Below are 16,251 nucleotides of genomic sequence, written 5' to 3'. Positions count from 1 at the left end.
TTAATTCGCGTTCGGCCGGAATTAAACTTTGTAAAATATAAAATGTACTTGGGTTTTGAAAGCGGAATGTGAGAGGGGTACACGAGTGTTGAGATCAGGGAGGGTCTCTGCCGGGAAGCCATCAGAACACTCGTTCACTCAGTGAATAGATGATGAGATAAAACGAGTCTCCCCCGGAGATGAATCTGCTAAAGACGCAGCGATCAACACCAGATAGGTACCTTATCTGCTCCAGCCGAGTTTTACATCTCTAAACACCACTCCGGAGGAAGCCTTCAAGACATTGTTCTACCTCAGGAACCTATTCAACTGACCGGAGACATGGACATGAATACCTGATGAAGAAAAAAGGGACACGAGTAACACGGTAGCTCTCCACTCTCAGCGAAAGCCTGTATAAAAGCCAGAAGCTCGGGACACACTTTGTGAACAGGGTAGATTCGGAGCCATCAGAGTCTTGTTTCTGCGTTCACCCAGTGCCGAAACTCGGGGCTCGACGCTGTTCCTTTTAATTGTGGCTATTAGAGACTGAATTTAAGTCTCGAAATAAAATTCTATATTTTGATTTACGAAATTGGGCTAGACCATTTATTACATTTTCCATCACTTTCCTCTCACTGGGAGCTGCTGGTGGGATCTGCAGACACGGGGCTGATTCCATGTGCTGGTTTAGATGGGGTATCGGGAAGGAATTGTTCCCTGGGAGGGTGGTGAGGCCCTGGCACAGGGTGCCCAGAGAAACTGCGGCTGCCCCTGGATCCCTGGAAGTTTCCGATGCCAGGCCGGACAGGATTTGGAGCAGCCCGGGACATGGAAGGCGTCCCTGCCCACAGCAGGGGAGGAATGAAACGGGCTTTAAAGTCCCTCCCAACCCGAACCATCCTGAGATTCCGCTGAGTTTGGAACAGACCCCGAACATCATCGAGCCCAGCCACCCCCAGCCCCCCACGAGGCTGCAGCACTGGGCCAAGGGGGGAAAAGCAAAAAAAAACCCCAACAAACTGATGTCAAAGCGCCGTTTCACTTGCTGTTCCTCGCGTGTCCGCGTACAACGAACACCCCGAGCAGCGCCGTCCCGGGGCTCCATTTCGGCACGGCGGGGCGGGAAATGGCGGCACGGCGGGGCTGGGCCGGGTCCGCCCGCGGGGCCCCGCCTGCCGGGCGGGCGGGCGGCTCCGGCTGCGGGCGGCAGCGGCCCCGGCTCCGGCTGCGGGCGGCTCCGGCTGAGGGCGGCAGCGGCCCCGGCTGAGGGCGGCAGCGGCCCCGGCTCCGGCTGCGGGCGGCTCCGGCTGCGGGCGGCAGCGGCCCCGGCTCCGGCTGCGGGCGGCTCCGGCTCGGCCCCGGCCGCGTGTGCGATGGCGGCGGCTCGGCGGGCGCGGGCGGGCGGCTCCAGCGCGGGGCCGGGCTTCGGGCGGGCGGCCGAGCCGGAGCCGCCGGTGCCGCAGGGGCTGCTGCGGCTGGCGCGGCGCAGCGGGCAGCTCAACCTGGCGGGACGCGGCCTCACCCACGGTGCGTGAGCCCAGCCCGCACGAGGGGCTGCGGGCAGCGAGTCCCGGCGGGGCGGGAGCGGCTCCCGGGGAGCGCCGTCTGCTCGCCATCGACTCGCCGTTGTCTGCTTCTGGAGTGTTTCTGTCGGCTTCTTGTTGTTGCTGCTGCCTCGGCAGAAGTGTCTCTGGAGCACAATGGGCTGTAGAGTGACCGTAGGGATGTGTGTATTATATGTGTGTGTGCGTGTGTGTGTATATGCATATATGTATGTTTTTATATATGTACACACATATGCATATATATATTTATCTATCTGTATATGTCCATATCTATCTGTATATATCCATATGTATCTATCTGTATGTATGTCATCCCCCAAGGCGGAAGGGTTGGAACTAGATCATCATTAGGGTCCCTTCCAGCCCAACCCACTCGATGATTTTATACACAAAAAGCACGCTGACAGTGAAATCTTGGAGGAAACACCTGCGGGGTTTCAGGCGGTGGTGCTGTGTTTGTGCTGCAGTGCCCGAGCACGTGTGGAGGATCAACCTGGACACTCCGGAGGAAGCCCAGCAGAACCTGTCCTTTGGAGCTGCCGATCGCTGGTGGGAGCAGACGGACCTGACCAAGCTGATCCTGGCCTCCAACAAGCTGCAGAGCCTCTCGGAGGATGTGCAGCTGCTGCCTGCCCTCACCATGCTGGATGTGAGTACAAGGATCCCTTGGTGCTTCCGTGCAGGGCATGTGGAAGTGTTGTCCTGGATCTTTGGTTTCCATTTCCCTGGTGTGCTCATTTCGCAGGGGCCAGGAGTGCCAGGATAAGGGGGGATGGCTTCTCACTGCCAGAGGGCAGGGACAGATGGGATGGTGGGGAGGCCTGAAAGAATCCCCTCCAAAATACGAATTAGTAACTGTGTTCTAAAACCTCTCTTTTCCAGGTGCATGATAATCAACTGACATCACTTCCTTCTGCTTTAGGGCAACTTGAAAATCTCCAGAAACTCGATGTCAGGTAAGGCCGTGTTGCAGAACAAACACGAGAAATGCTGCAGTGACTTTCAGGTGTGAGTGAGAGATTGCAGGATAGCAGCCGTTCTTTCAAAAAACTAATTCCAGATTACTCACTGTCGAGTATTATTTTATATCGTATATGTTATATTATCCGTTTTGGGTCAAAACTGGTGGCCTTGGGTTTGTCGAAATTGTTTCCACTGGTATTCAAAGTCACAATTGCTTGGAGGGTGCAAACAGTGATACTCTGAATAATCGTACACAAAGTATTTATTTGCATTTATTTGCTTCAGTCTGGCAGTTCTGAGGATAAAACATTTCCAGTCATGAATAATGCACATTGTAAATAACTGTGTAGCACTTGTTTGTGCTCGAAGGTTCAGAATCTTCTGTTGACTGGGGTAATTTTGTAAATTTGTGCGCAAGGAGAGGTTATGCTACCACTGCGTGTGCGAAGTACATAAACAAAAAAACCTGGGATCCATCTCGAATGTTGTAAATTCAGGCTGGGATTGAAAATCTTCTTGAACAAATAAAACCAGATAATTAATTGTTCCCAGGAGCCAGGTTTTCCTTAGTGGTGGCAATGTCCTGACCAGCAGGCTGTGGGACACAAATGTTCTGTGTGCAGTTACGTTCCTAAAAACTCCTGATTTTTTGTCTTTTCCCTTTGTGTTCCGTGTTCCCACCGCAGCCACAACAAGCTGAGGAGCCTTCCCGAGGAGCTGCTGCAGCTGCCCCGCCTGAGGAGCCTCCTGGTGCAGCACAACGAGCTGAGCCAGCTGCCCGAGGGGCTGGGGCAGCTCCTCAGCTTGGAGGAGCTGGTAAAGCACAACTTCGAACCCATTTCTTTGTGTGGAAAGGATTTATCCGTGTTCCCCCACTGCTGGTCAAAAATCCCTCGGGTTCAGGGGCAGAACTTGGCGAGTATTGCAGTGGCTGTTCTCATGTCAGTTATTGCAAGGTGGGGTTTGTTTTTAGCTTGTTCTGGGTTTGACATATTTAGGGAAAGCTGAAATCCCCGGTGATCTGTCAGTCCTGGGACAGCTGTTTCTTCTCTCACACTTGTGCCAGTTATCAGCCATCTAATTTTACTGTTCTGCCACTAATTAACTTTGCACTAGCAGCACTCCTGGGATGTTTCAGACACCTCTCACTTCTCTCTCTGTTTCAACCTGCAGGATGTGTCCAACAATCAGCTCACAGCCATCCCCACCAGTTTTGCTCTGCTGGTGAACGTGGTGCGGCTCAATCTGGCCTGTAACCAGCTCAAGGAGCTGCCCGCAGATCTCAGTGCCATGAAAAGTAAATCACTTTCCTTGGGTTGTTAAATGCCAAACAGCCTGTGCTGTGCTTATGTTCGGCAGTACAGTGCAGGGTTTTAAAATAGAACCTTAAAGAGTTACTGTTTCCTCAAGAGAATCAGAGTTATTGCTTCTAGAATCTGTTTGGCCCAATGTTGTTGTGTTTATTTTAAATTAAACCCCGGGGTAATCATGCTGCTGTAGAAAGGTACTTATATATTTTCCTCTTTCTGTTTGTCACTGGGCATTGATTTCCGCAGGCTTGAGGCAGCTGGATTGTACCAAAAATTACCTGGAAACGGTACCTCCTAAATTGGCAGCCATGGCATCCCTGGAGCAGCTTTACCTGAGGAAAAACAAACTGCGTTCCTTGCCGGAGCTTCCCTCCTGCAAGTTACTGAAGGTGAGCTTGGAATGTCTGCTCTGCTGGAAATGCATTGGGAATAGTGACAGTTGCTTTAAACACAAGCTTTGTGAGGTGCTGTGATCAAAACCAGACGACAGCTCTGTGTTTAGAGCCTGGTTTAATGCATCCCCACGAGCGACTTCTCTTACCGCCCTCATTATTCAACCTTCTGAAAGATGAGCTTGCAGGACTTTGCAGATTTGGAAAGTAAAAAGTGTTTGGGAGAGGAATGGCCGAAAGCTGGATCTAATACAGCCTGCAAGAGTTATTTTTCCTCTCTGGGAACTTTTTCTGGATAAATTCACTTTGTTCATCATCATTTTTATTTTGTAACTGTGAAGTAAATACAGTTTTTCCTTTTACCATAATCAGGTTATATCCAGGTATTTCGGAGGCGGATGAAAGGGAATCGAGATGTCCATATTCTCCACGCCATCATCCTGATGACCGCTGATGTCGTGATTTAGGAGATAAGTTATAAAGTAATTTTACCACAGTTGTGCTGCTCTTCGTTCCTGTAGGAGTTACACGCTGGGGAGAATCAGATTGAAATCCTGAACGCAGAGAATCTGAAACAGCTGAGCTCCCTGTGTGTGCTGGAGCTCAGGGACAACAAGATCAAGGCAGTGCCCGAGGAGATCACGGTGCTGCAGAAGCTGGAGAGACTGGACCTGGCCAACAATGACATCAGTAGGTAATAGAGGCACCTGGGCTGGGTGGTGGCAGCTCCTTCCTTCCTTCCTGTGGGAAGGGCGCTTAGGGAATGACTCAGACATGAAATGAAGGAGCCCTCTGCGTGTCCTGGGATTGCTGGGATCAAACCGGGACTTGTAAAATGTTCTGTGTCCTGCCTGTGACTTGGGTGTGACTTGGAAGTGCTGTGAGGAGCAGCTGAGGGAGGTGGGAAGGGGCTGGAGCCCCAGGAGAGGCTGAGGGAGCTGGGAAGGGAATGGAGCCCCAGGAGAGGCTGAGGGAGCTGGGAAGGGGCTGGAGCCCCAGGAGAGGCTGAGGGAGCTGGGAAGGCGCTGAGCCTGGAGAAAAGGAGGCTCAGTGGAACCTTGTGGCTCTGCACAACTCCTGACAGGAGGGGACAGCCGGGGGGATTTGGGATCTGCTCCCAGGGAACAGGGACAGGAGCAGAGGGAACGGCCTCAGGCTGGGCCAGGGGAGGCTCAGGGTGGACAGCAGCAGGGATTTCCCCATGGAAAGGGAGCTCAGGGGTTGGAACTGCCCAGGGAGGTTTGCAGTGCCCATCCCTGGAGGTGCCCCGGGCATGACTGGAGGTGGCACTGAGGACGCTGGGCTGGGGACAAGGTGGTGATCAGGCACAGCTTGGACTTGATGGTCTGGGAGAGCTTTTCCAACTTAAATTAATCTGGCATCCTGCATCTTCTCCTTTGAACCTGAGCTTCAGCATCCCCTCTGACCAGGCATTGCACATTTTTTAGCAGTTGTTTTGGAGCTGCTCTGGAATCAGTTGTTTCCCTCTGCAGGTTGCCTTACACCCTGGGGAACCTCCCTCAGCTGAAATTCCTGGCGCTGGAGGGAAATCCTTTGAGGACCATTCGGAGAGACCTGCTGCAAGTAAGCCCTGGGCTTTGGTTGTGTGTGTGAACATCGGCACAGGAGGGACCTGGAGCTGCTGGAGAGGCTCCAGAGGAGGCCCCAGGATGGCCAGAGGGATGGAGCAGCTCTGCTGGGAGGAGAGGCTGGCAGAGCTGGGAGTGTTCACCTGGAGAGGAGAAGCTTTGGGGTGAGCTCAGTGTGACCTTGCAGGGCCTGAAGGAGCTGCAGGAGAGCTGGAGAGGGACTTTGGTCCAGGGATGGAGGGACAGGAGAAGGGGTAGGAATAGATGGGATTTTGGGCAGGGATTGTTCCCTGGCAGGGTGTGAGGCCCTGGCACAGGGTGCCCAGAGCAGCTGTGGCTGCCCCTGGATCCTTGGCAGTGCCCCAGGCCAGGTTGGACACTGGGGTTGGAGCAGCCTGGGACAGTGGGAGGTGTCCCTGCCATGGCAGGGGTGGCCCTGGGTGGGATTTAAGCTCTTGTTTTAATTAAGTATCTATGATTAAGTTCTCTGCTCTCCTGTAGGGAGGCAGCAGGGGGAGGGTGTGAGTTGTTCCCCACAAAAACAGTCCTTAGGGCAGCAGGGAGGCTGGAGTGTGGGCACCACTCCTGCTGCAGAATTCCCTGTTATTTTTTCCCTGGCAGGCCCCTCTCCTCAGTGGTGCTGTGCATTCCTCCTTCTGTGCCTTTGCCAGGGTTGTAAAATCAATGTTCCCAAAGCACTGGGATGCTCCAAAAATAAGCAGAGCTGACAAGTGTGCGTTGCAGTGAAATCTGTTAACATCTGTCAGCAGAGGGAAACCGTCGTGTGCCTGGCTGAGGGAGCGCAGTGTGCACTGAGTTAATGAGCACTTGTCCAAAGTGCTCCTGGAAGGGAGTCTGAGTCAGGCTGTGGAGTTCTGCCGTTCCCTGGATCACTGAGGATTTGCTGCCTCAGCTGCAGTTGTCGCTCCTGGGCTGTATTTCCCGCCTGGAGCAAAGGCCAGGCACGAGGAGTCCGTCCGGCCGTGCTCTATTTGTGCTGCCTGGATCCATCACCAGCACTGTAAATTCATGTGGCTGCAATTTTCTCTGCCTGGCTGGATTTTTTTCCACTTGATTTAGAGGAGCAATTGATGGAGGAGCTTTAGGGCTCCCCAGGCACTGCTTGGAGCAGGTGGATACTGAGATGAAGGGCTGGGGTGAGTGTGGAGGAGCGGCAGATTTCTTTCTTCTCTTCTCCAGCCCTGCCCAGCTCACCTTCCCTTCCTCAGGCCTCTCACTCCAGTCCCAACCCCATTCCTGGTTCTTGATGATTTTCCAGTTGATTTCTGGTAAATCCTGGTCTGTTTTTGTTAACTCCCGTGCCATTACGTGGCTCTGGAGCTTTGCCTTGTCTCTGCTCTCCTCCCCACATGTCTGTTACTGAGATTTCAGTTTCACCTTCACCTTTCTCTCACAACTTCCCTTGTTCTCTGTTGGCTTCCCTTGCCGTGCTCAGCACAGCCCCACTCTCCCTGCCTGTCTCCTTGTGACAATTCCTTCCTTCCCAGCATCCACATCCCCTTTATCCCCCTGTGTTCACCCAGTCTCTTAGGCTGTGTCAGCTGGAATGAGAAATGTTCATTCACATCCTGCACTTTAGGTCAATCCCTGGTCCTGAAACCTGTAAAATTGCACCTCAAACCTGTAAAATCACACCCCAGACCTATAGAACCGTACTCCAAACCTGTAAAATCACACTCCAAACCTATAGAACCGTACTCCAAACCTGTAAAATCACACCCAAACCTGTAAAATTGCACCCCAAACCTGTAAAATCACACCCCAAACCTGTAAAATCACACCCCAGACCTATAGAACCGTACTCCAAACCTGTAAAATCACACCCAAACCTGTAAAATTGCACCCCAAACCTGTAAAATTGCACCCCGAAAATCACACCCCAAACCTGTAAAATCGCACCCCAAACCTGTAAAATCGCACCCCAAACCTGTAAAATCGCACCCCGAACCTGTAAAATTGCACCCCAAACCTGTAAAATCGTACCCCAAACCTGTAAAATCACACCCCAAACCTGTAAAATCGCACCCCAAACCTGTAAAATCGCACCCCAAACCTGTAAAATCACACCCCAAACCTGTAAAATCGTACCCCAAACCTGTAAAATCACACCCCAAACCTATAGAACCGTACTCCAAACCTGTAAAATCGCACCTAAACCTGTAGAATCACACCCCTAACCTGTAAAATCACACCCCAAACCTGTAAAATCGCACCCCAAACCTATAGAACCGTACTCCAAACCTGTAAAATCGCACCTAAACCTGTAGAATCACATCCCAAACCTGTAAAATCACACCCCGAACCTGTAAAACTGTACCCCAAACCTGTAGGATCACACCCCAAACCTGTAAAATCACACCCCAAACCTGTAAAATCGCACCCCAAACCTGTAAAATCGCACCCTAAACCTATAGAATTGTACCCCAGACCTGTAGAATCACCCCCCAAACCTGTAAAATCACAGCCCAAACATACAGAATCACACCCCAAACCTGTAAAACCATACCCCAAACGTGTAAAATCACACCCCAAACCTGTAAAATCACACCCCAAACATACAGAATCACACCCCAAACCTGCCTTTCCCATAATACAAACAGTGCAGAGGAGATGTGGCTTCACTGCTCGCAGCTTTATGCAGGTGGCAACTGTGTCTGACCAGGGGAGGTTGCTGTGAGAGGGCTGAGGGAAATCTTTGGAGCTGTTAAAAATCCCTACAAATGATGCAAACTGCCACGATTTTCCCAGAGTTTATGATTTGGGCCATAAAAATAGCAGCAGAACAATGAGCAGTCAGCTTCACTGGCAAACTGTAAATGTGTTTCTCCGCAGCAAATTGTGCTGGAGCTTTTTAGAAGGAAAATCAAGCTCATTGGAACTTTTTTTACTTGTTCTTGGAAGTGGCAACAATCTTCACATGAGGAGCTACAAAAGCAGAGCCCGAGGCTGTGATTCAGGGTCAGAAATTTTCAGCCGGACTAAATAAAGTTACAGCCAAGCGAGTGCCCAAGCTGCTGTGGGATTTTCAGTGGGATTTTTGCTCAGGAGTGCTGTGGGCTCCCCCTGGGTGCTGGCATTGTCCCTCTGCATTGTCCCCCCAGCTGCACAGATGCTGCTGAGTGACCTGGGGCTTGTTTCTTTTTCAAAGAAAGGCACCCAGGAACTGCTGAAGTATCTGAGAAGCAAAATCCAAGGTATGTTGCTTTTCTTCCACTTCATTTTAAGGAGAGTATTCTAAGAAACTAAAGTGAATTAGAATTTAGGGAGGATGGATGTTTTAACCCAGGTCCCCCCAGTTGTCCTGCAGAAATAATTTCCTTTACTCAACAGTTTGCTGTGATATTTCTGTTTCTTTTTCTTGTCCTGTTAGCTAATACTGAACAATAAGCATTCCAAATTATTCCAAAAGGTTTATCCTTTACAAAACCAAGCTCTCCCTGCTCAGCTGGATGGGAATTCCCATTTCAGGCATGCAGGAGCTTTTTCACATGGATGGTGGGGAGTAATCAGAAGGAACATCATAGAGGAGGGTTTGTAGACATTAATGCTTCAACTGAAATTGTGGTCAGATGTGCTGGTGTGGATAAAGCTGCTCTAGGTCATCATTTCCAGTCAGAATTCCCAGGTTTTTGTAGTTGCCAGCTCCCTACCCCACGGAGCAGCTGCCACCAGCACACCTCCAGTGCTCCCTCCCTTGCTTCACAAAGTCAGGTCAACCCTTCTCCCTCCTTCACCCCAAAAGAACCCCCAGACCCAAGATGGCAAAGAAACCTTTATTAGGAAATGATTGAAATAACCCGAATCTGATGATCCTGAGTTGAGCCAGAGCAGGGCAGGATGAGAGGGGGGTGGTGGCAGCTCAGCTGTGTCCCTGCTCCCCTCCGGTGTCCCCAGATGATGGACCTGGCCCCAGTGAAGAGCCTCCTGCGACAGCCATGACTCTTCCCAGCCAGTCCAAGGTCAACCTCCACGCCATAACCACGCTGAAGTTATTGGAGTACAGGTATTTGGGAATATTGCCCATTCCTGAACGTGTGAGAACACTGTCCTGTTTTATATGCTTGTGGGGTTTTTTTTCCCCACCTTCCTTACACACCGAGCTGTCCACAAACCCTGCTGCGCCTGGGCATTTTCCCCTTTAATTCCTGTGCTTGGGGACGGGCAGGTTTAGACTGGGGGGTTTGAATAATTTTTTTTCTTTTTTTTTGGTATTATCAGATACTCTGCAGTAACTCAGTGAAGTGCTGCATCCCAGCAGGTGCTTTTAGTACCTTTGAAACTCTTTGTGATTTTCACAGAGTCCTCTTGTAGTAGGGGAGTGTCTCCTGTTCCTTAAATGGACCTGGAATGGTTGGGAAAGGCAAAAATCCCCTGTGTGGTGACACTGTGGATGCACGGGGCAGTGCTGGGAGCTTGCTGCAGCTGTTAGCTGTGCCCTGCTCTTCTCTGGAAGAAGGTTCATTAGCAGGCAGTGGTTAATTGGTGTCCTTCCTGTCCCAGCGACAAGCAGGCTGCCGAGATCCCCGGGGCCGTGTTCGATGCCGTGGGCGCCAATCCCGTGGCCACCGTCAACTTCAGCAAGAACCAGCTCAGGGAGATCCCCCCAAGGTACTGCTGGGAAAGGCCGTTCCCAGCTGGGATTCGCTCTCCTGCCCTTGTTTGCAGCGTCCTCTCCTCTCCCTGAGCTGTTGGTGCGCGCAGATCCCGGTGCGAGGGCTCCGCCTGGGGCTGTGCAGTCGCTGGGGCCAGCCGCAGCCAGGGAGAAGCTTTCCTTGGCACTGCCGGGGACAGACCATCCCTCTGTGTCTCTGGGAGCCCCAGAAAACCATCCACACTGGTTTTTGAGGACAGCTCAGTTTTATTCCCAGGTGTGCTGAGCGCTGAACCTCCGGCACAGACGGCTTGGAGCGGTGCAATCCCAGAGGGACAAAAAGGCTTCTGGAGACTCCACTTTGGGAGCTGCTGCTGGTGCTGGTGCATCCCATGCTTTGGGAGCTGCTGAATTCCCTGGGATAGGTGTGGGGGAGTGTGCAGCTGCCTGAGAATTCCATGCCAGTCCAGACAGGAAGCAGGAGTGTTTTCTCATTTGATTGCCTTTTGTTTAGGGCTGAGCCAGAGATTCTGTTTCAGAGAAACGGGGAACTTTTTGAGCTGTTAAAACCTTTACACCAAAGCACGTTAGTACAATCAATAACCTTCCACAAGCAGCAGCAGATACTCCCAGAATTTCTAACAGCACAACAGGGGAGCAGAAACAAAAGATGGGGAAAAGTTGGGATTTTTTGGTCAGTTTTTTTGGCTGCAGAAGAAGGCGGGTGAAGTCTGTGTTAAAACATCTCCAGGGCAGGAGGTGGCAGTGATGTCACCTGTGCCATGGTCTCTGAAACAGCTCCTGGCTGTATTTACTGAGGAGGCTTTGGTAGCAATGTTTGTGAGAGAAAATGCAGTCTGATAAGTGTAGATAAATGATTTGAGCTTTGCCTTAACCCGGGCTTGAGGCTGGAGGAGCAGCAGCTCTCACAGGTGACATTCCATCATCTCCCCAAAACCCCTTCAGAAGGAACACAGCATTGTTACTGAGACACACAAAGCAGTCACACGGAGAGAGAGGTTTCGCAGGGCAGAGGTCCTTCTCCGATCGGGCTCAAGACTGAATCCAGGCGGAGAGAGAGCCTCCTTGTTTATTTCTTACTTTTTATACATTTGTGGGTCTAGCAGAAGATTGGCTTTTACAGTTTTCACCTCTCAAGCCAACTGGCCAGACCAGCCGTCAGTTACAATTGTTTTCAGGTTAGAAATGTGCAAACAAAGGACAGAGAATGAAAAACAAAGGATTTGTTTATGTTGCATCTGTGGGAAAAAGGTACAACTGCTTTTAATATTGTACAGTAACCAAAAAAGATCTGACTCCATTTTTATGAAAATTCAAAAGGCTTTAAAAAACTCAGAAAAACCAGGGTAACACAGCATGTCCTTGATTTGTAGGATAAACCAGGTTTTGTAATAACTTAGAGCTTCCACAATGAGAACGTTTTCCTTTTGTGCTCCAGGCTCGTGGAGCTGAAAGATTCCGTTTGTGATGTCAGCCTGGGCTTCAACAAAATCTCCTCCGTTTCCTCGGAGCTGTGCCTGCTGCAGAAATTGACACATTTGGATCTCAGGTTGGTGGTGCTGTGCTGCATTTCCTCGCCTGGGAAGTTCTCTCCCTGCCTCCCTAAAGCAGCCATCTGCTCCGGTGGGATGGCAGCACTGGAATCATCTCCCACTCCCAAAATCCCTCCGTGGCAGAGCCGGGATGGGACGTGGCCTGAATTTGGGCCTTGCTTAAAGAAGACACAGGGAGAAATGGACCGGCTCTGAGCCTTGCTGGAGGAGAGATCCTGCCTCAGTCAGAGGAGGGTTCTGAGATGTTGCTGTTTCCAAACACTCCCACCACCCCCCCAGAGGAAAACCACACCAAAAATCCTGGGAATTAGGAGGGGGAAGGTGCAGATTTTGTTGCGCTGCCAGAAGGAGAGGCAAGAGATGGTTCCTTGTTGTCACCTCGCCTCCCCTGATTCCTGAGAAACGCTCCTGGCACTGTTTAGATCAGGATCAGCTCAGTCCATTGATTTTGGGGAGCTTTAGAGTGACCTGATTCGCTTTGGCTCCAGGGCCTGGGCACTTTGATGAGCTTTCCTCTGGAAACAAGGAGCTGAATTTCCAGGGAGGTTTGTGCAGTGGGTGGAATACTTGGGAATCTTTAGAGGACAGGCTGTGAGTGCCCTCCTGGCAGAAATGGGAATCCCTGGCGTGCTCCTGCCCCTGTTTTGAGGCAGTGACCTGGCCCCAGACTGTGTGGCTGATCTGGGAATTCTCAGCCAAACCCCTGGCTAAGCTCAGTGCTTGTTGTTTGTCTTTCTCTGATAACAGAAACAATGTTCTGACAGCCTTGCCTGAGGAAATGGAGGCACTGAAAAGGCTGCACACAATAAATCTTGCTTTTAACAGGTGAGAAACTCTTTAGATTTTTTTTTTTTTTTAATACAATAATAAAAAGAGCTGGGCTGAATTTGACACAATTTTCCTGTGATGTGAGAACGAGGAGCCGCTCCAGCGAGCTGGGAGCTCCCATGAAGTGCTCCTCTTTCGAATGCCCCGTTTCTGACTACCCCTCCTTTCTCTTCCTGAAGATTTAAGGTGTTTCCCAGTGTCCTGTATCACCTCCCAGCCCTGGAGACCATCCTGCTCAGCAACAACCAGGTGGGCTCCATCGACCCCGTGCAGCTGAAGGGGATGGAGAAGCTGGGAACGCTGGACCTGCAGAACAACGACCTCCTGCAGGTGCCCCCAGAGCTGGGCAACTGTGAGAACCTCAGGTGTGTGGGGTCAGGGGGGCCTGCTCCTAACCACAGTTCCTGTCGGAGTTCTTCAGGGAATGTTTGCCAGAGGAAAAAGCGCCCGTTATGGGCAGGGGGTTGGGTTTGCCCGAAAAGGGTCTCCCTGACCATCTGTAGAAGAGGGCGATTTCTTCCACAGTCTCTTCCCTGATTCCTCAGTATTGAGCTGTGGCAGTTGTCTCATCATTCAGAACTGCTGCTGAGGGTCTGTGGGTTGTGAGAAGCTCGTGGTGGAGCCTTGGGGGGTGACATTTCCTGTGCTCCTGGTCAGTCACGCTGCTGGGGCACCATCTCCGTTGCTCCCTTCCAGCCTGAGCCGCTCTGGAATTCTGTTTCTGTATTCCAGAAGTTCTCTTCTCACTCCTCCTGGCAGAGGCTGAAGGAAAGTGTGCAACACCCCCGCTGATTTATCAGCATAAATTAAAATTCAGCTGTCTCAAAGCTCAGCTGCCGAGAACGAGGGGAGCAGAAACCCAAACTCCTTCAGCAGGAGTGCAGAAGAATTACCCAGGAATTTCCAAGGCCTCAGAAACCTGTGTGCAGTGGATGAGTGTGTGGGTCCAGGGAGGTTTTACCCCAGTAACTCATCCCTGTTTGCAGGAGCCTGCTGCTGGAAGGGAACCCGTTCCGCACGCCCCGCGCCGCCGTGCTGGCCAAGGGCACGGCTGCCGTGCTGGAATACCTGCGGAGCCGCATCCCCACCTGAGCTGGGCATTCCCTGCTGAGCCTGGGCATTCCCTGCTGAGCCTGGGCATTCCCATCTCATCCCTGAGCATTCCCTGCTGAGCCTGGCCTGGCCAGGGGCACAGCTGCCGTGCTGGAATACCTGCGGAGCCGCATCCCCACCTGAGCTGGGCATTCCCTGCGGAACTGGGGATTCCCTCCTGGGCCTGGGCATTCCCTGCTGAGCCCTTGGCATTCCCTCTTGAGCTCTGGGCATTCCCTGCTGAGCCCTTGGCATTCCCTCCTGAGCTCTGGGCATTCCCACCTGAGCCTGGGCATTCCCACCTCATCCCTGAGCATTCCCTGCTGAGCCTGGGCATTCCCACCTCATCCTTGAGCATTCCCTGCTGAGCCTGGGCATTCCCACCTCATCCTTGAGCATTCCCTGCTGAGCCTGGCCTGGCCAAGGGCACGGCTGCCGTGCTGGAATACCTGCGGAGCCGCATCCCCACCTGAGCTGGGCATTCCCTGCGGAACTGGGGATTCCCTCCTGGGCCTGGGCATTCCCTGCTGAGCCCTGGGCATTCCCTCCTGAGCTCTGGGCATTCCCTGCTGAGCCCTGGGCATTCCCTCCTGAGCTCTGGGCGTTCCCTGCTGAGCATGGGCATTCCCATCTCATCCTTGAGCATTCCCTGCTGAACCTGGGCATTCCCACCACATCCTTGAGCATTCCCTGCTGAGCCCTGGGCATTCCCTCCTGAGCCCTGAGCATTCCCTCCTGAGCCTGGGCATTCCCACCTTATCCTTGAGCATTCCCTGCTGAGCCTGGCCTGGCCAAGGGCACGGCTGCCGTGCTGGAATACCTGCGGAGCCGCATCCCCACCTGAGCTGGGCATTCCCTGTGGAACTGGGGATTGCCTCCTGGGCCTGGGCATTCCCTGCTGAGCCCTTGGCATTCCGTCCTGAGCTCTGGGCATTCCCACCTGAGCCTGGGCATTCCCACCTCATCCTTGAGCATTCCCTGCTGAGCCTGGGCATTCCCACCTCATCCCTGAGCATTCCCTCCTGAGCTCTGGGCATTCCCTGCTGAGCCTTGAGCATTCCCACCTCATCCTTGAGCATTCCCTGCTGAGCCTGGGCATTCCCACCTCATCCTTGAGCATTCCCTCCTGAGCCTGGCCTGGCCAAGGGCACGGCTGCCGTGCTGGAATACCTGCGGAGCCGCATCCCCACCTGAGCTGGGCATTCCCTGCTGAGCCTGGGCATTCCCACCTCAGCCCTGAGCCCTGAGCATTCCCACCTGAGACCTGAACATTTCCTCCTGAGCCTGCCTGGCCAAGGGCACGGCTGATGTGCTGGAATACCTGTGGAGCCGCATTCCCACCTGAGCTGGGCATTCCCTGCTGGGTTCTGGGCATTCCCACCTCAGCCCTGAGCCCTGAGCATTCTCTCCTGAACCTGGGCATTCCCATCTCATCCCTGAGCATTCCCTGCTGAGCCTGGCCTGGCCAGGGGCACGGCTGCCGTGCTGGAATACCTGCGGAGCCGCATCCCCACCTGTGCCTAGGCATTCCCTGCAGAACTGGGGATTCCCTCCTGAGCTCTGGGCATTCCCTGCTGAGCCTGGCCTGGCCAAGGGCAAGGCTGCACTGCTGGAAAACCTGCAGAGCCACATTCCAGCGCCTCAGGAGCAGCCAGGTACCGCCTGTTCCACCAGCACCCCTTCTTCTCCCTGCTGGGAGTCTGCCCGGCCTTTGCTGCAGTGTCAGGAACCCGGCTGTGACACGTTCCCTGCCCTCTGCATGTTCCAGCAGGGATTTCTGCCTCCCACGCTCTGTTTACACTGTTTGTAATAAAGGGCAGCGAGGAAAGCTGCCTTCAGCACAGCCACGGCGCTTCCCGCAGCTGAGCTGGGGTTAGAAGCGCCGGGCCCAGGGCAGAAGGGAACACTGTGGGGTTTGTATCCCTTTTTTATCTCGTGTCACTGCTGTCCCCACGCTGCCCCCGGTGTGAGTGTGGTCGAGTGCTTGAGCTGTGAGGTGGTGAGAGGTGCCCCAGGTGTGTGCAGGGCTCCCCTGAGTGAGAGCGGGGCTGGTGCTGCGCCGAGACAATAAATGTTCTTGGATGTCTGCTTTGGGTCCTCCAAGCTGTAACTGAGCTTTGTAAATGGGAACATCGAGAACTTCTGTTCAAGCACACTTCACGCTTCCAAGTGTCCTGCAGGTGCGAGTGGTGCCCTGTGGGTGGGGGCTCCAACCCTTCCAGTCCCTGAGCTCCCTTTCCATGGGAAATCCCTGCTGCTGTCCACCCTGAGCCTCCCCTGGCCCAGCCTGAGGCTGTTCCCTTTCCTCCTGTCCCTGTTCCCTGGGAGCAGATCCCAAATCCCC

At 53.0% G+C, this 16,251-nt stretch overlaps 1 protein-coding gene across 1 annotated transcript; it reads left to right on the top strand.

The window, feature by feature from the left end:
• The first annotated feature begins 1,355 nt into the window (after positions 1-1,355).
• Positions 1,356-16,010, top strand: LRRC40 (leucine rich repeat containing 40). Its single transcript, XM_040073398.1, has 15 exons — positions 1,356-1,509; positions 2,015-2,196; positions 2,430-2,503; positions 3,197-3,326; positions 3,684-3,807; positions 4,067-4,209; positions 4,734-4,906; positions 5,706-5,796; positions 8,971-9,016; positions 9,717-9,825; positions 10,323-10,430; positions 11,873-11,983; positions 12,735-12,812; positions 12,995-13,180; positions 13,802-16,010. Exons 1-15 carry the CDS (start codon positions 1,356-1,358, stop codon positions 13,905-13,907), a joined length of 1,815 nt encoding a protein of 604 aa, XP_039929332.1. The 3' UTR covers positions 13,908-16,010.
• The last annotated feature ends 241 nt before the right edge of the window (positions 16,011-16,251 follow it).

The sequence above is a fragment of the Hirundo rustica genome, chromosome 9 (genome assembly GCF_015227805.2).
Source record: "Hirundo rustica isolate bHirRus1 chromosome 9, bHirRus1.pri.v3, whole genome shotgun sequence".
In the NCBI taxonomy this organism is placed as follows: Eukaryota; Metazoa; Chordata; class Aves; order Passeriformes; family Hirundinidae; genus Hirundo; species Hirundo rustica.
This window is presented reverse-complemented; position numbering and strand designations above follow the sequence as displayed.